We start from the raw sequence: 24,691 nt of genomic DNA on the forward strand, positions 1-24,691 counted from the left end.
CCAGTTAGCAATCTGAAAGTTATTGGTAAGCAGGTAATTGGCTTCAGTGGCCTGGTGCAGTCTTTCATTATCTGGTAGGTTTTGCCAGATGTTGACCAATTTTCTGAATCTTCAGAAGTTCATCTCCTTGCAATATGTTGTTAAATTGCTTCACAAGAAGTAGATACAAACCTTTCACATGTTTCAATAAAAAAACCATGCAGTCAGTCTTCATCTGCTGCTGATCTTCTTTGTCCATTTCTTCTGCATTACTATTTTTTTCATTTCAGCTTCTTTTTTAAAATTCTTATCCACCTCCTTTAATCAAGCTGTGCTGTTGTATTTTGGGGGATTACCTCAGATCAGTCTGCATTGTCTCTTCCTTGTCAGATGTTGACTGGTTCACTGCATTCTCTCCATTGATGGATTGGTAGAAACATTTCTGATTTGACTGGAATTGGAGATTTTGCACATAGTGTGCAATTTGAGCTTCATTATTTACCAATCTTTTTGGCAGTAGCTATTTGCTGCTTTATTATTTCTAATCCTTTTTAAATCTTCCTTGTTTCTAAGTGATATGTCTTGATCAACTATTTTTTTGGTTATTCAGCTTTTTTTCCCATTTGTTCTAGCTTGCTTGCATCTGATCATAGCATGCTGATCTTATTTTCCATACTGGTCATTCATTTTGGTGGTGCACTGTTTGACTTTCTTTTTTGTTGACTTTTCACCCAAGGTATTTGGTTATAACTGCAGCCAATTCCTTTCAGTGAGATGGTGCCTATATTTGATATTACATTATTAGCATCTTTGAATACTTATGCTAGCTGTTTCCTTAACACATAGTACATTATGTACTGTCTGTGTGGCCAATTCTCATGGAAGCAGATATACAAACATGAAAAGCTTTTTTTTAAACAAATTGTCAACTAAAAAGGTACTCCTTTGGTCTTTTTAGCTGCCAGAAAAAGGGAGTGGGGGAAACTAGTGCATTCCTTAAGTGCCTAGATAATCGCCCTGGCAGCCCAAAGTTGTTGGAGTGCAAGAATATTACTGGAGAGCATGATTGATGACTCTTGGCTATGGATATGTTACATTGGAGAATATACATCCAGGGGATGGGAGGAAGACCAGGGTCAAGGGGGAAATGAATGATGTATTTTAGTATTGGCTGCATCCAGCTAACGCCGACATAGCCACTTCTAATAAATCAATTTTATTTTCTCTGAGAGATGCAGCTAGAGACTTATGATTTGAATGGGGGTGGATTTGTTGGAGTCCTGACACAAATGTGATGCCATCAAGAATACCAATATATGACTTTTATACCAACAGATTGCAAAATGGCCCCTGCTAATCAGTCAGATAGAATTCTGAAATGAACTAAAACTAAAACATTCCATTCCATCTTGACATTGGTTTATGGGTACAACTAGGCAGATTGGTTTAAGTGTTATTCTCCACTCTTCATTCCACAGTTATGGGGCACGGGGATGAGCCCAAAGAGTGGAACAATTGAATCAATAAAAAGTAATAGTTGATAGTGTAAATTTGGCTTCTAAATCAGCTGAGATTACTTTTTTTGGTAATCCAGAAATCATAGAAATCTGCTCAAATAAAGGGTTCTAAAAAAATTTTTTTTAGAATTTCTGTGGCTTTGGTACCTATCTGGGCACCATACAGCACTGAAGATATTGCCTAGTCCAGGGCTGTCAAACTGGATACGTCACACCCACAGCCAGTTTAGCAAAGGGGGGGGGAGAAAGTCCTGATACATCACATGGTGCCGCCATGATGACGTGAGTTTGATACCCCTGGCCTAATGAGATAATGAGACGACTGTAAGAAAACAAACTAAACTCAGAGAACACTAAGGACTCCATGTCAACTCATAAAATATTTCTCTGGTCTTTTAGAGTTGCCAACAGAAAGGGAGGGGGGAGTAATATAGCAGCTTGAAAAACTGAAACTAGATTCCATGGATGTTCTCATCGAGAGTTTCCAGGCGACCGAAGTTTCTGCTATGCAAAATTCTAACTGGAGAGTATGATTGATGACTCTTGGCTATGGATGTGTCCCATTGGAGAATATGAATTATGATACACCTTGAAGGAAAACCAGGGTGAAGGGTGACAATGAATGATGTGTCTCAGAGTCAGCTACTCCCAGGCAGCGGCGACATGTCTTCTCTGAGCTTTGAAAATCCGGCTAGAGACTCAATATTTAAATGGGGGTAACTACCGGAGCCCTGACACTCCACAATAAACATAATAAAAATGGTGCAAACAAGTGAGTTCCCACGTTTTTTTTAATGATCATTCCACCAAATTTGTTCCTCCTGGGTGAGCATTGATAGATTGTTTCCATGATGATCTGTCTGAAATCAAGTCCTTTAGATCTTCCAATAGTGCATTTATTGCAGCTGTAACTGAGTCCCTTCACCTTGTTGCTGGTTATCATCTTCTCTTCCCTTCCTTCTTCCCCAGCATTATATTCTTCTCCAGAGAGTCTTTTCTTTTTCCACCTTTACCTTTATTCTCTATTACAATAAGGGTATGTACTGGGTTTAATTGTGTAGGCTGAACTGTAGAGGAGTTAAGGGCATGACTTTTGCCCGTAGCAAAGATATATACCGTGTTTCTCATATAATAAGGCCGTTTTTTTTTTTTTTGAGCCCCGAAAAAATGGCCAGGCCATCTTTTCGGGGGTGACTTAATTCCCCCCCTTGCATCTTCGGGCAGGCAGCGATGGCTTGGATGTTGACCTCGGCGTTGGTGGGGCACTTCATATCGGGGTCAACGCAGGCAGCACCATATCTGGGTGTGCAACAAAAGTACTTCCTAACGGCAAGCCCCCCCCCCCACCATTCCCCGCATTTCGCATGTTTTAATATAGGCCTTAATTTGGGGGGGGGGAGGGGCTTAATTTCATTTCATGCCTATAAAACATGCTGGGACTTCCTATTGGGGGAGGCCGTATTGTTGGAGAAACAGGGTAGCTAAGTATAATTGGCTTATTAAGAATACCTCACCCTGTGCTGGCAGATGACCTGTCCTAGTGGCTTCATACAGATATTAAAGGGTTCCCTTCAAAGAAATGTTTTCAAATGTGATAAAAAGGCACAAATGTACATGAGCTACAACTTAGCTCATAGCTCATGAGTTGTAGTGCATTAAAAGTTATGCCTTTTAATAAAAATCTGGAAAGGTGGCTAACATAGACCATCTTCTCTTGCAACCTCTCCTCCATCTTCAGTGGGACTGAATCTCTAATCTGCATACATATTCACTATTCCAGAACTTTTCATCTGAAGGTTTTACATCAGTAATGTAAAACCTTAGAGACAATGTTGACATAAGTAACATCGATGCAAATAATTTGGTTATAAACTGAACAATTTTGTTGGTCTGATCATAGTTCTAACTCTTCTTGTTCAATTCTAACTCTCCTTGTAACAATTGCCACTGGAGGCACACCTTTTCTAAGCTGAAGTTATGAAAAACACCTCCACAATGACATGGGAAGAACTGGTCAGAATCTGAGCTGGCCCAGATTGTGGACTTTTCAGGTAGCAGTTCAGCTCTTTGTAACCAAGAAAGCATGAGAAGCAAACTGATTAGTCAAATAGATAGAAGTGGCAATTATTTTCCATGCAAGAAAAATTACATTGGCTGTTTAAGGTTTAGAAAATTATTAAAGATTTCAAACAAAGCATTTTAAGCAGTTCTTTTATTGAACTAAATAGCAGACCAATACTATGGGAAAAGTGAAACAGAAAGAGGGCAGATCTTTCCAAGTTTTGGTCCAAATTGAAGGAGAATTGGGGATATCATATGACTTTCTTGCCTTAGGTGCCAAAACTTTATAGACTAGCTCTGCCAGTTTTACTATACTAAAGGCCATAATATAATTTCTTAAAGAATTTAATTACATGATCGTCTCTGAATATAAGTACTTTGTTAGATAAAGCAAGCTTTTACTGGTTGTCTTAGTTTATTGCAGAGCCACATTGTAAGTATCAGATCCAAGGGTGATTTAAGGGCTACAGAGACTACAAATAGCTTCTTGTTGGCAGGTACAGATTTTTCTTCCTGCTAGCTGTGGTAAATAGAAGACAGTGATCTACAATGTAGTAACTTCTCCTGTCTATTCAAAATACATTTTTTCTAATCTTAACCCAATGCACAAATTTAGTAATAATAAAAACAGATTTATTGGTCTGTAGCTGGAACAAATAAATTTTATATCCTTTTATGGACTGTTAGTGTCCCTGACCAAAAATCAGTCTCAAGAATAGTTTAATAAAAATAGGAGAAAAATCAGCCAACCAACTTGCATTCTCATCACTTAATTAGGGAAAATTAATTTAGCACCAGGTGTTTATTTAGATTTCACAATCACATCTATACTTTCTTGAGGTACAGGTAATCCTCCATTTACAACCACAACTGAGCCAAAATTTCTGTTGCTGAGTGAGACTGTTGTCCAGTGAGTTTTGCTCCATTTCACAACCTTTCTTGCCACAGTTGTTAAGTGAATCATTGTGCTTATTTAGTTAGTAACATGTTAAGTTAATCTGGCTTCCCCATTGATTTTGCTTGTCTGAAGGTTGCAAAATATGATCTCATGACCCTGGAATACTGCAACTGCCCTAAATATGAACCAGTTGCCAAGCATTTGAATTTTGATCATGTAACTATGGGGATACTGCAATGGCAGTGTGAAAAACAGTCATAATTCACTTTTTTTCAGTGCTGTTGTAACTGTTGTAGTCACTAAGTGAATAGTTATAAATCAAGGACTTGAGTTGAGGGGTCCTTGGTGCTCTCTGAGCTTGGTTGTTTTCTTGCAGGTTTTTCATTATCCAAACTAGGTAACATTATCAGTGCTAATGGTAAACACAAGAAAATAACCAAGCTCAGAGAGCACCAATGACCCCTCATTTCAACCATGAGGTACAAGTATTCTGAACTGAAGCTGGACAATATGGATATGGAATGCATTTACAATGGCTGGAAGTGGTAGGGAAGACTACTCAAGAAATACTGAGAGTCTTGTGCTCGTATTACCTGGGAGAAGATGTTGATTCACATTTTTGAGCCAGCAACCTGCTAACAGGGCAAATGCTTCACAGTAATCATATTTCCATTACTATTAGGAGCAACTGTTTAGTCCTAGGAAGTTCTGAAAAGCTTTTCCTGTCTCGCTGGAATCTTACTTTATTTCATTCAGAGACCATTGGCAATAATAAAGATGCACTACATCTCCAAAGTAATTAAGTAGTAATGCGTTTAAATTAATACTTATTTGTAGATTATCACTCTCACAGAGGTAGCATAAAATTAGATGACACTTGGAAATAGTCACCACTGTGCCTACTTTAGATTTTTGAAATAAACTACTGTTATAATGAAATTCTTATTGCAAGATAAGATAGAGCAGACTGCGAGTTCCCTGTCATGAAAATTGTCATCATTTAGTTCATTGTATTTTCGGATTACTCAAAATCCTCTAATGTTCTAAAATATACTAATTGTTTTGATATTCATTAAAACAACATTAAGACAGTAGAATTCATCAAGATTAACTATTTGTTATGAAATCTAATTAAAGCAAATGCCTGTAATTAGGCAGAAGAAAAAGTATATATGTATTGACCTAATTTTTCTATATTATGCAGCATTCAAGTTTAGCAATAGTGTGTGGGAGGAATTTAATAACAAAAGAACCACAACAGAACAAAAATAGGCAACTTTAAGACTATATCAGTTCCTTTGATCTAAGAAAAAAAGGAAGCTTTCTTTGTTCTTGTGTTTTCTCTTGATAATCAATTCTATTTAGAAATATTAAGGTGTGGCGGTGATTTGCAGCAAATTGATTACTGTCGCCAGGGAACTAACATGTGGGAAATATACAAGCAGAGATGGACTAGAAAATATATTGTGCATATATAACAATAACAAAGATTACAAAAATCTCTCTCTCTCTCTCTCCCTCCCCCCCTCCTTCCTCCCCCCTTTGTAAGGCCCAGACTCTCTCCCTTTCAAACAATAAGAATGAACTTCTGAAATCTGAGTATTTCAAAAGGAATTCTTTATTGTGAGAAGGAAGTTATCCAGGTACTACTCAAAGCAGGATCCAATATGCCTCCAGGCATGCAGCATAGATAAAGGGAGTTAGAACCCCTCCCGTTGTTTTCATGTGGATTTTGTCAGTACCAAGAAGCAACATGTTAATCCCCCCCCCTACATTTTTCTGAGAACATAGTTAAGAAAAAATTCATAGGAAGTTTCTTTTGGCGCTGGAATTTTTATGGCCCCTTCTCCTCTTGCTATCTCTCCAAGAGGTAACAAGTTTCTAGACGTCTGGCTCCAGTCCTCCAGCTGTATATCATGTGTAAGTTATACAGATTCTATACAAGACTTAAGATATTCAGATTACATAAAAAAGGATTACTTGTACCAACTCCCCCCCCTTCTTCTTCCGTTGAAGAATAGCAGATACACAGATCTGACGTTCTCTCCCCCCCCCATCTCCATCTCCATCTCCATCTCCATCCAACATTAGTGGTTTCATCGGTGGAAGTGTGCCAATTATTTTGTACTTGAAAAATCCTGACCCCAAAATATCCTGTTCTTCTCTGACTTGCCTGGAAGTGACCTTATGTTGGAATAAGCTTAATAACAATGGTCTTACATTTCACTTGTTTCTACCCCCGATTTGTTATATCTTGAGCCCTAAATTTCACTGTGGCCTAAAAGTCTTCACCCACAAGGGTGATTATGGTATTCATTTCCTAGCTACAAAACTTTTCTCAGGTACGGCATTCATTTGCAACTTACTTCCTCAGCTTCGGCAGCTTTAGGATTCTCAGCTCTCAGCCACATACTGAGAGTTGAACTTCAGAGGTTAAGTTGCTGAAGTTAGGAAACCCTGGCATGCAATTAAGTGACCCAAATGCATTCATCCCCACATGGATTCATTTCTAATAGGAGGTATTATAAAATGCTGGACTACTTCCATACGTTTCAGAAGAACAGCTCCACTCGGTACTTCTGATACTTCCTTCAGATCAGGTAGGCTATTCATCCATGTTCCACTTTTAAAATGAAGGAAAGGAATTGTGAATGAGCGAAAAGAAAAGAAATTCATATTATTGCAAAAGTGTTTTTTTTTTAATTCCCTGAATTTGGAGCACAGAGGAAAGCCTTGAAGAGTTACCTACTCTTACCTGCTCTTCTCGATGAAGAAAGGATGAGACTATTGTAGTTGAGATCCTCCTCAGTGAGATTTTTATTGCTTCCTGTAATCCCATGCAGACCCATTTTTCAAATGTACGTTTGTATTCATTTCTTTCACAAGGAAAGTTACTGTATATTGAGTTACTGTATATGTGTATCTGTGATACTTTTCAAGAGGTTTTAGGGCTGAATGAAGAGGGTATCTTAGAAACTCATACATAAATATAAAACACATCTTTTGTTATTCTTGTATTGCTTTATTTCTTCTTGTTGCAGTATTTTTTTTTAAAAAAAATACTAGAAATACTAAAAAGCCCACTGGAAGCTTTTCTGTCATTTAGTCAGAATCTGTTATCCTGCAAATTAACTTCATTTTTATGTACCCTGCATTGTAAAATAAAAGAGAATGAGCTGTGGAACTTTTCATATAATGGGCAGCTGTATTTCTGCTCAGTTCACAGTTTTAAGGCTAAATATATCGAATGCTTCCGTCTTTCTTCATAGTGCTTGTCTTCTGACACTGTTTCAGTGTCTCTGAATCCTTGTTAAAATATGGTACCCAGAACTAGGCCCATTATTGGCTTGAGGTAAGCTCTGTCTAAAGCAGAACAGCATTAAAATATAGTTACAGGTGGTCCTCAACTTATAACCATTTATTTAATGTCCATGGAAAGTTACAAGGGCACAAAAAAGGTGACTTATAACTTGTGATGACCCAAAGGGGCGTGGCACAGAAACAACAAAGTCACAAAAGTAGGTACAGTCCCTTTAATACCTCCAACTTGGCCCCCAATGTCCCGTTATCATCGGCTGGAGAAAAAACTCTCCCAAGCACAGTTTTTAAAGGGAAGAAATTCAGTCCAAACCAAAAGTACATATAAACTATAAATAAAAACCAACACAAACCACGCTGCAGCAATTAATGAGACAGGGCAGGATAAGGAATTGCAGACTTCAAAAGATAACAAAATACACAGTTGGGAAGATGCCAGAACCCAGATAAGACTTGACAAACAAAGATAATTCACACTTTGCTTCCAGCAAGATCCTGTGCGCAAATGCCCTTTTTAAATACTGTTTTCCCAGCTGCAGCTAATGAAGGGAATCAGGGCCCTTTTCTCCCCTGTAACCCCTGTAACTCATGTTGCTCCCTTCTCCGTTCCTCCCTGTGTGCCCTAGGATGAAGAGGGGGTGGGTCTGGGTCTTCCTCTGAATACCCAGCCAGACTGTGCCCTTCCCCAGCCACACTCCCACTCCTGTCAGCTGCTCAACCTCCCCCTCAGAATCAGATTCCAACAGGGACATGACACAACTATTTTTAACCATTACAACCATTGCAATATCTCCATGGTCATGTGAAAAAATTTCAACCACTTGGCAACTGACCCATAGTTATGACAGTTGCAGTGTCCTGTGGTCATGTGATCACCTTTTGCAAACTTCTTCTTTTTTTCCTCATGACTTTTATTGTTTTAACAATGTATAAAATACAAAGAAAAATAAAAATGCGAATGAGACCTCCTGACAAGCAAAGTCAATGGGGATTCACTTAACAACCATATTACTAACTTAACAACTGTGGTGATTCATTTAACAATCTTGGCTAGAAATGTCTTAAAATGGGGCAAAATTCACTTAACAACTATCCTGCTTAGCAACAGAAATTTTGGGCTCAGTTGTAAGTTGAGGACTACCTGTACTTTCTCTGACTTAGAATCTGTATTTCTGGTGACACAGCCTAAATTTGCCATTTCTTTCTTTGCAATGATGTCCTTCTTTGTGGTTCCTATTCCGTTTGCCATTTAACACTATTTCCAGTTCTTTAAAAAAAACACAGTAGAAGTACACCCATCCTATTCTTGTGTATTATTTTGTTCTAAGTAAAGAACTTTGCTCTTGGCTGCTAAATTTCAATCTATTACTTTCTGCCCATTTATCCAATTTATCCAGATAGTTTTGAATTTTAATTCTGACTTCTACAGCAGTGTTTCTCAAACTTTATATATATATATATATATTGTTTACACTCTTAACGCATATTCCATATAAATACAGCTTGAAAAAGAGGTCAAATTTTTCCTCCTTGGTTTTGAGCAATAAAATAATCTTGTCTTTACACCAGTGTTTTGGGCAACTGCTGGTTTGGAACTTCTGGGAATTGAAATCTTAAAGCCTTAAGCAATCCAAAGTTGCCCAGCTTGAAAAACATTACTCTACAGTTTTTGAAAATTTTATATAGCCAACTTATAATGACTTGGAAAAAAAAATGTAATTAAAGGAATATGTTTGATGAATGAAGCATTAAGCATTATTATAAGTATTTTACCCCTTTCTTCCTCTTCCTGCATTTTTCCTTTCCTGGAAAGGGCAGGTGCTTTCCATGCCTCAAAAAGTTATTAAAGGTTTGCTGATATGTTGTTTATGCATTTTCTCTAGCCAAAATGTCCTCATTTTAATTTTTGTGATAAAGTCTATCTGTGTTTTGCAAAAAAAATAGCGGAATGGAGTGCAGTGAACTGTGCTATTTCTGTGCCTGTGGCGCATCGTTCAATGAAAGCAGATGTTACATTGCAAATGAAAAGCATCATAAGTATTCAGTAGATGCTCAGGCTCCCTTTTTGCGCGTTAGGTTGAAAATGAAAAAACAAACAAACATGAGAGCAAACCTGAGCTGAAAGGGCAATAACCACCTGCTCTTCATTGTTGCTTCTTACATGCGAGCCACATATTTTATTTGATCAAACACCAGATAGATTCAGGAGTCTGTTTTTCTAAGTACAATTGTGATGCATTGGCTTTTTTTTCCCCACTGAAACCCATGTTCTACTGAAACACATCTCCAGTCTTTGGTGTGTTCAATATAAGTAATGATATCTACACACTACCCGCCAAAAAAGTTGATATAAATTATATACTTATAGACAGAAATAACAGAATAACCAAGTTGGAAGGAAACTTGGAGGTCTTCTATACAACTCCCTGCTCAAGCAGAAGACTTTATAACATTCCGGACAAATGGCTGTCCAGTTTCTTCTCCTTCCACTGTTGGATGGATGTTGAAAACCACATAGCCATGATTTTATGTGGAACAACATTCTCCTTGTGGTTGATTACAGGCCATCAAGTTGTTGATTCTTGGCGATCACATAGATTTTCTCCTGGAGTTCTCAATGATGAAAAGTGAGGAAAGTTTCTTTTTCTTAGCAGTTGGCTTCTTTGTTTTTAACAATCTTCCATACCTCTCCTAGGAAATACCTTCCTGTTTCCCTAAGCTTCCTGACATTAGTTGATAGGAACTGTGCCCCCAATTTCTAGTAGTGAGGAGAAAGAATTCCAAGAATTGTATGTGACAATGCCTGGAGAAATTGGAAACTGAAGAGATGAAGTTAGGATGAGTCTTAAAAATGACAAATAAAGTATTTTGAATAGCAAATAATTTATGCAAAATATGTTACAAAAATCTAGGATGTTAAATAAATAATACAATGTATTCTCTTTTGACATTTTGTAGGCTTGCAATTCTTTTAACAATATTCTGAAGATTCCCCCCTTTCCCCAATAAGAGTTGCGTTATACAAAGGATTGAATGCATGTTTCTTAATTTTATTGATGAAGTCATTGTAAAATACTTGGAAGAAATATTGAGAAAAATAGATTTGAGGTTAAGTTTATCTTTCTTTATAAAAAAAGGATTGCTACTATTATATGAAATTTGGTTCCTCTAATTTGGAAAACCCAAGAATCCTTGAATCTTTTTTCCTTAATAAGGTCACCATAGGATACATCTTCTGTTTTATGATGTAAAGTGATGGTGCTATAATCAGTGTTTCAATAAACAGTATTATTAATAATTTTAAAGCTTTTTAAATCACTTGCAATTCATCAAATTGTGTGTGAGATCCACTGGAATTGATGAACAATTTTTTTTTGGTAGACAATTTTATACCTCTCCAATTTGATCTGCTCTGCAAATATGATTTTTTTTTTAAAAAAAATCATTCATTGGTGTTTACAACTACTAATTTTCAATGTATTCATTATTCCCACATAGAATATTTTAATTCTGCACACAAATTCATGAATATAGGATTGAAATTCAGTATAGATAAACTTAAATTTATGACCACAGTTGGGACCAGAATGTTTGCCGCTAAGTAATGCGGTTATTAAGTCATGGCCATTTTTATGACCTTTTTCACAGGAGCCATCAAATCACTGCAATCATTAAGTGAATTGTGATTGTTAAGTCACTCTGGCTTCCCTCACTGATTTGTCAGAAGACCGCTGGGAAGATTGTAAATGGTGATCATGTGACCTCAGGACACTGCAACCATTATAAAAACATGCCAGTTGTCACATGCCCAAATTTTGATTTTGTGATTACAGAGATGCTGCAATGGGTGTAAGTGCCAGGACCAGTTTGAAGTCACATTTTCCAGTGCTGACATAAATTTGAATGGCTATTAAAAAAATGGTGATAAGTTGAAGACTCCCTATACTACTTTTCTCTTAAAGTAGTACTAAATAGACATAGGATATTCTTTGACTTTACTCTCTGTTAGCTTTGACCAAAAATGGAGGTGGAATAGTTGTAGTAATAATAATAATAATAATAACAACAACAACAACAAAAAGGACCTTAATTGAGAGAGTATCCTGTACACATTAGCTTACTGGAGGACTTGAATGTAAAACAATATATGATAAAATTATTTAAAGTTAATCAAATGATTCAGGGATTACATGCATAAACCTGAAACCTCAAATTAAAATGACCCTCCCCATTTAATGCTCATACTTTGCAGATCTAAATGAACGTGTGCCTGTCTTACAGCAATAGCACTTAGACTTATATACCGCTTTATAGTGCTTTACAGCCCTCTCTAAGCGGTTTAGAGTCAGCATATTGCCCCCAACAATTTGGATCCTCGTTTTAGCCACCTCGGAAGGATGGAAGGCTGAGTCAACCTTGAGCCTGGTGGGATTTGATCTGCCAAACTCTAGGCAGCTGGCTGCAGAAGTAGTTTGTAATTCTGCACTCTAACCACTGCACCATAGAGGCGCCCCAGTTCGGTGAGCTTTAGAATGATCCTGGAAATGATATTTTAGGGAATTTGTGTAAAAATAAATTATGATCCATTTGCATCATGGAACACTTAGAAAATGGCTTCCTTGCCTTTCAGATAATGAGCATGTCACTGTAAATGTAAACAAACCTGAAATGTGTGACTAATTTCTACACTTTATCCTTCTTGTGCAAGGCACATGTGTCAGATTCTTTGGAGTTCATCTCTTAGAAATCTGTTTTTCACATACTATATATTGAAATCTTCCTTCCCTCCCTCCATCCTTCATTCCTTCTTTTGGAAAACCTTGGACATGTGCCTATTGGCCTATGCCTATTTTAGGCAATGCTGAAATAACCCTAAAACATACCTGCAGACAATATATGTTATTACCACATGTTTAATCATAATGCCTGATTGTCATGTCATTTTCTGTTGTGTCTGTCACTTTGCTTTATAATGTGACTAAAGAAAACCATATCCAGATCAACCTTTGAAAATGTTTTTTGTTTTTTCCAGTTAAGGAAACTATGATATGGTTACTGTTATTGTCTTCAGCGGTGTTTTTCTTCTCTTCCTTTAGTCCATTCCATTATTTTATTGGTGCTATGAAAGAATAAAAGAAGGAGCCGTTCATTCAGAAAAGTGTTGTTAAAACATCCCTCTTTATCATTACATTTCATTGCTTGAGAAAGCAATTTGTAATTCAAGGCAAGAGTTAATTTGGAGAACTGTTAAAAAAATATTTTTCTTTTAGTAGCTCCCTTCCCGTTTCCTTCCCCACCCATAGACCATCTCTACAAGAGTTTGAATAATCCAACTCTAATTTGGTTAATAGATTATTTCCAAAACATGTTGAAAGAATTGTGTTGTATGATAGAGTCTGTGCCTAATTTGCACAGTGCAGAAATTTTAGGGTGCTTTTGTTTTGAGGGTGTAAATGCAGAACAAACCAGTTTCTACAAATCTGAGAAACTCTGAACATAACACAAGCTTTGTTAATTTAAAATTTTAGAAACTGAAAATTGTAAAATAAAATAAAGCATGGTCCTGTACATTCCAGTACATTTCGGTATATTGAAACTTTACAATATGAAAAAATACATCAGCTCTGTACAGATTTTTTTTCCTTTTTACAGATAGGTAGGATGAGATAAAGATTTATTTTAAGGATCATACTTCATTTTTAAGTCAAAAAAAAGACTGCACAACTTAGCTAATTACAAATCGTAGACTTGAAACAATCTGTATTTGAATGGTAACTTTTTAAACAGAATGGGGAGTTTTCAATCCATCCCTGGAGAAATACTGATTTAATCCTTCATGACAAATTTAAAAAAAAAATATGGTGATGATTCTGGGTTATCTTTCTGACCACATAAGTCAGCTGAGAGTGATCACTGATTTCGTGCTGCTCTTGTGATTGTGCTCAGATCCAGGTCAGTCTCTAATGGTGTCTCCATTGCTTCTTCCTGTGCATTTGAGTCATAGGACTTATGACCAAGAAGTTCATGATGTACACCACAGTAACTTATTGTAGGCTGATCATATGCAAGAAATGTAGACATATTCATAGATAAAGGTATCTGGAAAGGAAATATATATGAAAAATAATTAGTAGAGAAGCATTTGAAGATGAACTAGATTTAATGTCATGAGACCATGACTAAGTCACCTACCTTTCTGCAGGGGTGGGCAATTATAGCAATTTTACAACCTGTTGACATCAATTCCCAGAATTTCTGAGACAGCTTGGCTCATGACTGCTCAGGAATTCTGGGAATTGAAGTCTACAGGTCATAAAGTTGCCATAGTCATACCCACCCCTACTTTAGGGTATTTGCAACAGCTTGGGAAATAGGAAATTGGATGGCTCTGCAATGCTTGAATGAGGGGTATATTCATTATGCAGTTATTTTATTTCCATTTTTTTTAAATTTGTCCCTTATAGCATAACATTTTTTTCATGAGATCAAATTAAATAAGCCACAGTGGCAACCCTCTTCACTACACTTTCATGGTCCTGAGCAGATTCTCTTCCCATATCTATGTATCTGCTATTAAATCTCTAAGATAAAAAATATGTTTGCTTTTTTGGCAACTTTCAAAAAAAATTAAACCAAACCTAAACTTAGAAACTTGGTTGGGTGGGCCTTTTGGAGCAGTGATTGCAAATGACCCTGTGAAATGTATCAAATTCTGAAAATTTATTTTTTTTAATTTGGCTATGAGAATTGTCACGTGGAAATTTCTCTCAGAGAATGATGCAGTGTAACCGTTGAGATGGTTTTATAAATGCAAACTTTTAAAGAGTAAATCTTGCCAAGTTGTGTATTTGAATAAATCCCATTCCAGCCAGGAAATTTCTAGGCAACACACACAGCCAGGTTAAAATATTTTCTTCTCAAGCTCAGCTGGAAAGAAAGTGCTGCCTCTATAGCCAATGATTTACTGGTCCCAGTACCGAGGCTGAAACTGCTGTTGACTCCTCTCCCCCAAGTCCATTTGGGGAAGTTTCAGGGCAGTGGTTAGTTATGTCTTGAGACTTTAGCGAGGAAGTCCACAGGCAAGTGGACCAGGAGACATCAGCTGAATTTGCTGGGGCCTGTGGCAATCCCTTATCTTGTTTTCTAATTACCAGGTAGGCTGTAGGAGACAACCCCAGGGTGAGGCTGGAGGAGGGGTCAAGTGCATCATCAGACTTGAATCCCTTCTTGTCCACGAGCTGTATTTGAGTATTGTTTTGTATGCTCTAGTTAGTAGTGTGATATTACCAGAGAAAAAGCTATGTAGGATTAGGTTAACAACTCTTAATGCTTTTTTGTCTATGTAGTTACAATGGGCTCTAGCACTTAGATCATTAGAGATGAGTATTCCAAGATCCTTGACAGAGTTTGGATCATCAACAAGGTCTTGACTATTCAGCCTGTATTTTATTTTCTGATTTTTTTTTTGCCAATATGTAGGACAGAGCATTTATTTGTTGAGGTTTGAAGTTGCTATTTGTTTGACCATTCTGATACATAGTCAAGATCTTTTTGAAGGGTAGCAGTATTGTCTGTGGTATTGAGCAGCTTTACATCATCAGCGAAAAGAACGCAATTGCTCTTAATATGATCACAGAGATGATAGTAATGGGTTTGGGACGGAGTTGGTATTCAGCAGGTTCTGACCAGTTCTCGAGAACCGGTAGTGGAAATTTTGAGTAGTTCAGCAAAATAATACCTCTGACTGGCCCCGCCCCCATCTATTATCTGCCTTCTGAGTCCCAGATGATTGGCTGGGTCTTCTTTGGCTTCCCTACACAGGAGAACCGGTTAATGGAGTGGGGAGGGAATGGGATTTTGCAGTAATCTTCCCCCAGGAGTCAGGAGGGAATGGAGATTTGACAGTAACCTTCCCCTGCCACACCCACCAAGCCATGCCCGCCATGCCACGCCATACCCACCAAGCCACGCCCATAGAACTGGTAATAAATTTTTTTTGAATCCCACCACTGGTTTGGGAGTGCATTCCTTTAAACAAAGGAAGATAAGAACTAAAGCAAAACTGAGCAATAGCAGCAACAACAAATTCTGGATTTTTGTATCATCAAGACAGTTAGAAGATAGTCTTGATTCTGAATTTTTAGTAGACCATACTTTAATGAGATACAAGGAGGATGATAATAATGATGGTGATGATGATGAGTATTATTCCTGCAGGGCAAATGGAGAAGTAACTTGTGGTTATTTTATTTATTTATTTGTTTATTTTTGTCAATTGCTTACAAGATAATAGGTATAAGTAAAAAACATAGTTATGAATACATGGATACATATAAGAAAAATAAAAAATTTCCTTGCATCCCCTACACATATTTGTTTAATATACATTGCATGCCTTAATTTTGCGTGTGGGTGGTTTGTGATGCTCTTTTGAATTGTGGTGATTATTTGTGTCCCCCCCACTTTACTATAAATTGTATTAAATTATGCATAAATTTATTCATTTATTCATTTATCTGTTTTTGAAACCAGTAAATTTCTTTATTCCCTCGTAACTGCATACTAGACAAAGTATGTATGTAGATATGTATTTATTTATTTCAGTCATCACATTTCTATATCACCCATCTCACACACACTATATATTTGTGTATATGCCTCAGTGTGTACATATAAAATATCTAATGATTTTTAAAGTGTGTTATACATGCTTGGGTGTTTTCAGCTAATTAACTATGTGCTGACTTCTAGTGGCACATATTTTAGGAGGAGAGCCATATTAGTCTAGGATACAAAAGAACAGAACAATTTTGATAGTATGTTTTCTGACTAACAATTTTTTTAAAAAAACAGAATTTTAATGGCTTTTAATAAAATTTGTTAGTTGAAAATGGTGCTGTAAGACTTGTTTTGGGTTTTGCTTTTTGCCTTACACATATTGTTTTGTATCTTTTCCCCAAGTTCCCTCTTTTTAAAATACATTTTGTACCTTGTGTCCCAAAACATGAGGAAAGGGTATTAAATGCAGTAGCCTTAAATTAAGCATTGGTAGCTTTGCTGTGATTGTTCTAGCTGTAGAGACAGGAGAATGAAGATTTTTTTATCCATACCCCTCTGTTTTAGAAACTGAATAGTCTTCAGTTGGAAGCAGTAATGGGAACATGCTCACTTCTCTGTTCTATAAAATCTACGTCCTCCTAACACTGCTTGAGCTGTCTCTTGTGCCTCCCATAAACTGGAAGAAGCAATATCCATGGTATATATTTGCTCAGAGTTCAGTCTGTTTTTCAATACAGGAAGAGTTGTGTCACCAGCATCTGACAAAGACAACAGTACTGATTCCAAGTCTAGTAAAGTTTCACATTCCAGGAGCATAGAGTGATTATAGTCACTGAGAGAGAATATTTTTTTGTGACAGAATGAAAAAAAAAGTAAGCTGTAGAAGGAACAAGTGCTTGTGCTTAGCATGCATTTTTTTTTTTACCAAGTGAAAAAGCAACAGTCTGATAATAGATTATAATAGATAGATAATATAATAGATAGATAATATCTGATAATAGATTAGGATGTTACCCAAACAAGAAACAGGGAGAAATCAGGCATCCCAGCTGAAGAGAAAAGCTGGTTTCTAGCCTTTTAGGTAAAATATGCAGGTGTTAGATGTTAAAGAAATTTGAACATGGACAACCGTAGCATGAAGAGCATTTGTATTTGAAACTCAGAAGTTGCTGGAATTCTGTGGTAACAGCTTATCAATTGAACAGAATCTTCATATTTTGAGGAATTTGGCATACAATGTTGAATGCTCTTCAGTGTTATATTATTGGCTTTTGATAGTCTATCCTCAATGTAATATCTTTTTATTTACAGTCCTAGAATATGAAAAGAGCCAGTTTGGTGTAATGTTTAAAGACACTGAGGTCGACTATGAGTTCTAAACCTCCCTTAGATACAGAGCTGGATACCTTTGATTCAGCCATTCTGTTTCAGCCAGAAGAAGAATGCAAGAACAAAACACTTCTTTAATTATTGCCAAGAAAGCTTCATGGACTTGTCCCCAGGAATCAGGACTGACACAGAGATATTTTTAATTAAAAAAGATTTCAAAACATGAATAACTTCTAATGAAGAAAAATAATTCTGCAAAACAGTAACTTTCTGAGGTTTGTTAATACCCTTTCCTAGCTATACATCTTCTTTTGTGAATGTATCAAACTCTCATCAGTAATGGCTTATCTAACTCAGAGCAGCTATGAGGCATTCAGGAGAAAGAAGCCTAACAGTATTTATTTCGAATTAATAAAAGAATCAGAGGGACACCATCCTTGAGATTTCTCATTCCAAAATATTGTGCATATTTTAATAAATATATCCCTATAATGCGCATTTGCATTAATATATCTCCTATCCTAGAAGAACAGTTTAATAAAGAAAACATTTCCCCCCTGAGAAAAGCTTTTAAGGGTTTTTCACCAGTAAATGCACCCCCCTTATATCACATTAGGTAATTCATCAGCAAGAATGATTTCAAATTACATTTTTTTCTTGGCTGTAAAATGCTACACATACATCTTAATTTTCCATTATTTCAAAATATCTATGCTATTTTTTATGTTTCTGGTTGATACATCTTTTTAAAAACAGGAAGTGAGATATTATTGATATATAAGATTTTAAACAAAGTTTGTTTAATTTTTTTTCAGGACACCACCAGTCTTCTTTTAAATATATTTCTTGTAAGAATGTCATTTCTATCTTTTCTTGCCAGAAATGCTGTCAGTGTAGCAGAAAAAAATGGCAAGTCCAGCCATTCACTATCTTTGGGAAGCAGAATGAGATATCCAACTAGGACATCAAATGAATGCAGTATAATCACTATTCTCATTTTAATTACAAAATGCAGAGCTGGAAAATGATTCACTAATATCTCATGCTTCATACTGCACCACCAGCAGCATTGTGTGTCTACAAATTGAAGTCTTGTTCTTGGCAGAACTATCGGACGTGATTGCATGAATATATGAGAGTCTGCTTGCATAGTGGGACTTTCCTGCTCTTTCGCTGCACTGCAGCCCATGAAAAATGGAGGGTGAAAGTCAAGAATGATGTGGACCTAGTATACGTGGCCTTCAGTAAAACATTTTGCACAGGTAGAGTATATATAGTAACTTGCTCAATTGTAGTAACTGTGAGAGGGATCTTGGACTCATAGTAGACAATCATTTAAATATGAGCCAGTAGTGTGCAGCAGCTGCCAAAAAAAACAACACAGTCCTAGGCTGCATAAACAGAGGGATAGAATCAAGATCACGTGAAGTGTTAATACCACTTTATAATGCCCTTGGTAAAAAAGATGTTGAGACTCTAGAAAAAGTGCAGAGAAGAGCAACTAAGTTGATTAGAAGACTGGAGGCTAAAAACATATGAAGAACAGTTGCTGGAAGTGGGTATGTCTAGTCTGATGAAAAGAAGGACATGAAAGCAGTGTTCCGATATTTCAGGGGCTGCCACAAAGAAGAGGGAGTCAATTTATTTTCCAAAGCACCTGAGGGCAGGACAAGGAGCAATGGGTGGAAACTAATCAAGGAGAGAAGCAACTTAGAACTAGAACTATCAGAAATTTCCTGATAGTTAGAACAATTAATCAGTGGAACAACTTGCCTCCAGAAGTTGTAAATGCTCCAACACTGGAGCAGGTTTTAAGAAGAGATTGGACAGGCACTTGTCTGAAATGGTATAGGGTTTTTTGCCTCAGCAGGGGGTTGGACTAAGAGACCTGCAAGGAGCATTCCAACTCTATTATTCTATTCTATTCTATTTGACAAAGTAGACCTCAATCTATTTTCTTGGTAAGGTGGAGCAATGTGGGAGAGACGGCATCACCACCAGATGGATTTGCAACTGGCTGACCAATCACACTCAGCATGTAGTCCTTGATGGAGTCCTCAACACTGAATCCCACCTAACAAAATGCAACCCGGTGGCGAGGCAATGCATTAGACAGAGACACCCCTCATGGGAGAAAAGGCAGCCACTGCCCTTAACACCCAGCCTCCCAGTTTTGACTGAAAAGAAAAGGCTAATCTCTAGCACTCCTTCAAGCTGAGATGGCCAGCAGAATGTGTCGTCCCTGTTCTAATCAGCTTCACAAGAACAGAATAATTGCGGTAAGGAAGGAAGAATGGAATTGGGATGGCCTAGTGCCGTGATGGCGAACCTATGGCACACGTGCCAATGGTGGCCTGCAGAGACCTCTCTGTGGGTACGTGAGCCGTCGCCTCCACTCAGCTCCGCCACGTATGCGCCTCCCACCGGTCAGCTGGTCTTCGGATCTCTGCTGCACATACACAGGGGGCAGGGGGCATACAGGAGACATGTGTGCATGTGGGCACAATGCACAGGGATCAGTGGGCATGGGCAGGGGGTGGGACACATGCATAGGGGACTGGCCAGAAGAGATGTGTAACCAGTTTTGAAAGGTGGATACTATAAGTGACTGGAAAAACAATGAAGTAGTGTGATGCAGGATTTGTTAAAAAAGAAAGGGAAAGATAAATAATAATTTTAAAAAGTTTCTACCGTGTTGTCAACCTTAACTTTATATTTTAAGAACTTTAAAATTTCTGATTAAAAAACAAATATAACTTTTTAGTTTTTCTAACAATTTTAATCAAGGTAAGTCTAGAATTGCATTAAGTAAATAATTAAAACAATTACTTGGATGTTCCTGCACACATGTGCATTTTGGTGCTTTGAAATTATATCTATATCTATATATCTATATCTATATCTATATCTATATCTATATCTATATCTATATCTATATCTATATCTATATCTACCTACCTACCTACCTACACATCCATCCATCCATCCATCCATCTATCTATCTATATGCTAGACATTTTTTTACTCCCTCTTAAAGTTGTACCAGCTAGATAGTAGGCTTTTAATGTTGCATCTCTCAAGACATTTAAGAACTTTACAGGATGATGATATTTTATGTAATTAAAAGAAGACACTGCATGCTGGAAAAACAAACAAACAAATAGTGATTAGAGAGCCTTGCTAACAGCTTACTTGTACCCTGCAGATGGTGACCTATGCCTGCCTAGATGTGCTGACTTGGTTTTGCCCCATTTTGTTTCAATCTAAATATCTGAGCTGGACTGAATTCTTTTTTCTGTGATTTCATTTTGTGATGTGTTCCCACTTTTCCACTTAGTTTTCTGTAATCTAAGATATTGTCTCACACTTGTTGCAAAGTGTTTGAGTTAAAATAATTTTATACCTAGAGAAAGCTCTCAGGGCACCAGATGGTGCTTGGACTAGGTGGAATGAATAGGATATATTACTTTGCAGATGGGAATTCTCCATTTGGTGAGTTGTATGTAAAACATTTTTTTTTTTAAAAATCTGACATTTGCTTATGATAGAGGATGAGCCTAACATACTCCTTGTTATAAAATAGCCTTAGGTTTTGCATGAATATTGGGGAACTGGGATTATTTGAAAACCAAGATTTTAGACAATATCTTGATCAAAGGGCTTGTGATGAGAAAATGAAGACCTCTCCTGAGACCCTTTTAGCCTGGGACCATTTCAGTTATTTTTATGTTTGGGTCAAAATTCTTTCCTGAAATGAATGGCCTTTTGAAATGGAATTATTTTCACAATTACTAGCTTGTTTGAAAGTTTGCTGCAGCTGTTATAAATTTTACAACCTCACCAATTTTGTTCTAATAACTGTTACCAGTGCTCCAAATAACAACATGAGGGCCACTCATGACTTTCCTTGGAAATCAAAGCATTGTCAATTTCCCTAAGGTTGGAATCCTTGTTCAAAAATGGCAGCACTTTGGGGAATGAATCCATTCAGATGCCCAGAATGCTATCATGTAAAAAAAAACACCTACATTGAATGGAAGATTCTTATACATAATATTAATGTCCATATACCGCTGGCACTATCTAAGCATGAAATGAACATTTTAGATCAGGAGGAACTAACCAAGAAGCTACAGTATATAAAACAAAATTATTTTGAACATGCAAATAAACCTGATAGATGGTTAGCGTACAAACTGAAAAAAAGAAAACAAAAAAAGAACAATATACCAATTAGTGGACAAAAATGGAGTAATAGAGACTGATTTGGAAAAAAAAAGGAGAGAGTAAGAGAGTACTTTGAGAACTTATATAAGCAAGATACAGTTGATCTAAACAAAATAGAAGAATATTTGAAAGTAGTTTTACATCTGCTACCGGATGACAAAAAGGAAATACTTAATAAAGAAATAACTTTAAGTGAATTGAAGAGGTGATTAAAAAACAAAAAAAGCAACAAAATCCCAGGCCCAGATGGCTTTCCAAGTGAGTTATATAAAGGGATAGGAGAGGTATTAGAAAATGTGTTGCTAGAGATCTGCAATGAGGTATTACTGGAAGCTAAAATTCCAGAATCATGGAAGGAAGCTTATATTACATTAATTCCTAAAGAGGGTGCAGATGCCAATCAAATAAAGAATTATAGACCAATATTTCTTCTAAATTCAGACTATAAAATTTTCATGACTGTAATGGCAGAAAGATTAAAGAAAATGCTCAATGACAAAATTCACCCTGATCAAAATGGATTCCCTCCCATGACACAGATTAGATATAATATGAGAACAATAACAGATATATTAGAATTATATGAACGGCACCCAGGAAACCAAGTGGCTCTTGTTTTCCTGGATGCGCAAAAGGCCTTTGATAATCTTAATTGGGATTTCATGAAATACCAGATTAATCTGATGAAATTTGATGGTAATTTTGCAAAAATGCTAAATTCAATTTATGCCACACAAAAGGCAAATGTACTGATAAATGGAGAAGCTACCAAACCATTTGAGACAAAGAAGGGTGTCAGGCAGGGATGCCCACTGTCACCTCTGCTTTTTATAACAATTCTAGAAACATTATTGGACAGAATTAGATTGAACAAAGAAATTAAGGGAACAAAAATTAAAAGTCAAGAGTACAAACTATAAGCATTTGCGGATGACATGGTCTTTGTCATAGAAGAACCAATAGATTCGGGACGAGTATTATTAAATGAAATAGATAAATTTGACAAATGGGCAGGATTAAAAATTAACAAGGAAAAGACTAAAATGCTAGTTAAAAACTTCACAATCAGTAAACAAAAAGAATCAGAGGAAATGATGGGATTACAAATTGTGAATAAGATCAAATATTTAGGCTTTTGGCTAAGACCTAGAGCATCAATCCTGAGGGAGGACAACTATATTAAATTATTGCAACAAATTGGAAAGGATCTGGAAAATTGGAGTAAAATGCAAATCTCAGTGTTAGGTAGAATAGCAACGATCAAGATGAATGTACTACCCAAAAGTTTGTATTTATTTCAAACAATTCCGATATTATTGGATAAAAAATTCTTTAAAGACTTGGATAAAATTGTTATGAAATTCATTTGGGCAGGGAAAAAAATGAGAATAAAAAAAATCTATCTACAAGATAATAAAAGCAGAGGTGGCTTTGGACTTCTCACCTGGGAGACTTATAGCGCCGGTTCTAGTGTGGATAAAGGACTGGATTAAATTGGGAAATAAAAGAATCTTAACACTTGAGGGCCATGATTTACAAATAGGGTGGCATGCATTTTTGTGGAACCCAAACAATAAAAGCCATTCATATTTCTCCAGACACACTATACGTAAATCTCTGATTAAAATTTGGACAGATATTAGAAGGAACCGCTACACTAAAATTCTGAGGTGGCTTTCAACAATGGAGGCGATGTTCCATCCCAACACGATGGATATTAGCAAAAAGCTCAAATACTACCAAATTCTAGACAATGAGGGAAAACTTAAATTGATTCAGGAGTTAGAAACCTAAGAAATAATTATTGACAATTAGTCCTACTTTCAAATAAAAATGAGATATAATAGGGATGTAAAAAATTATGGATTTGAAATAAAAGACACTCAATTAGATAAAATACTCCTGGGCCTGGAGAAAAATATGATATCCAAATTATATAATTACCTACTAGAATACGAGTTGGCTGAAGAAATTGTGAAAGGACCAATGCTAGCCTGGGAAAAAACTTTGGTTATAATATAGATCTGGACGACTGGGAGGAAATCTGGCAAAGGAATCTTACATTAACAAAATCAATACCATACAAGGAAAATCTATATAAAATGATATATAGATGACATCTGGCACCCTCTAGATTAGCTAAAATATATCCAACAGCAAACCCAAGCTGTTGGAAATGTAAAGAGAAATTCAGTACCTATTTCCACCTTTGGTGGACATGACCTGAGATTAAAAAATATTGGACAAGGATAAGAATATGGATAGAAGAAATGATTGAATGCAGACTGGAATGGAAACCAGAACTGTTCCTCCTGGGGATGATTAAAGGGGACTATTCTCCCAAAGTGAGATACCTGATCATCCACTTACTAACAGCAGTGCGAATTTCTTTGGCGCAATATTGGAAAAGACCCAATGTACCACCGATACACACTATTATTCAAAAAATTTATGAATGTGCCAAAATGGAGAGGCTCATGCTTAAATTAAATAGGAAGGATGATTCAGAGTACTACCTGGTCTGGGATAAATGGTACAATTGGGTAGAACACAAGAAAAAGAATGTGCAGAATAAATGAACCCAGGAAACATATTATATATAGTTGTATATACTGAATATATAAAATAATGGTTTCAAGCTTCTCCTCTAATACATAAACACTTTGAAGGTTCTAATGATTAAATAATACAGTTATAATCCAATAGCAATAGTAGAGTAACATGTGTTACTATTTATTAATATGTTATCTATAAGAGACAAGGAATACTTGCCAATTATTAGTTAGTATTGTTTATTATGAAC

General features: G+C 36.5%; 2 protein-coding genes across 2 annotated transcripts in view; one reads left to right on the top strand and one right to left on the bottom strand.

The window, feature by feature from the left end:
* CTNNA3 (catenin alpha 3) overlaps nucleotides 1–24,691 on the top strand; it is a 711,430-nt gene that overhangs the window by 205,998 nt on the left and 480,741 nt on the right. The window lies entirely within an intron of this gene.
* Nucleotides 10,907–24,691, bottom strand: part of LRRTM3 (leucine rich repeat transmembrane neuronal 3) — a 108,338-nt gene continuing 94,553 nt past the window's right edge. The window contains exon 3 of the mRNA XM_087932091.1: nucleotides 10,907–13,872. Coding sequence (XP_087788217.1) covers nucleotides 13,684–13,872 — 189 coding nt within the window. The 3' untranslated portion in view covers nucleotides 10,907–13,683. The remainder of the gene's footprint in view (nucleotides 13,873–24,691) is intronic.

The sequence above is a fragment of the Pseudonaja textilis genome, chromosome 4 (genome assembly GCF_049901715.1).
Source record: "Pseudonaja textilis isolate UNSWEBS1 chromosome 4, rPseTex1.2, whole genome shotgun sequence".
Taxonomy (NCBI): domain Eukaryota; kingdom Metazoa; phylum Chordata; class Lepidosauria; order Squamata; family Elapidae; genus Pseudonaja; species Pseudonaja textilis.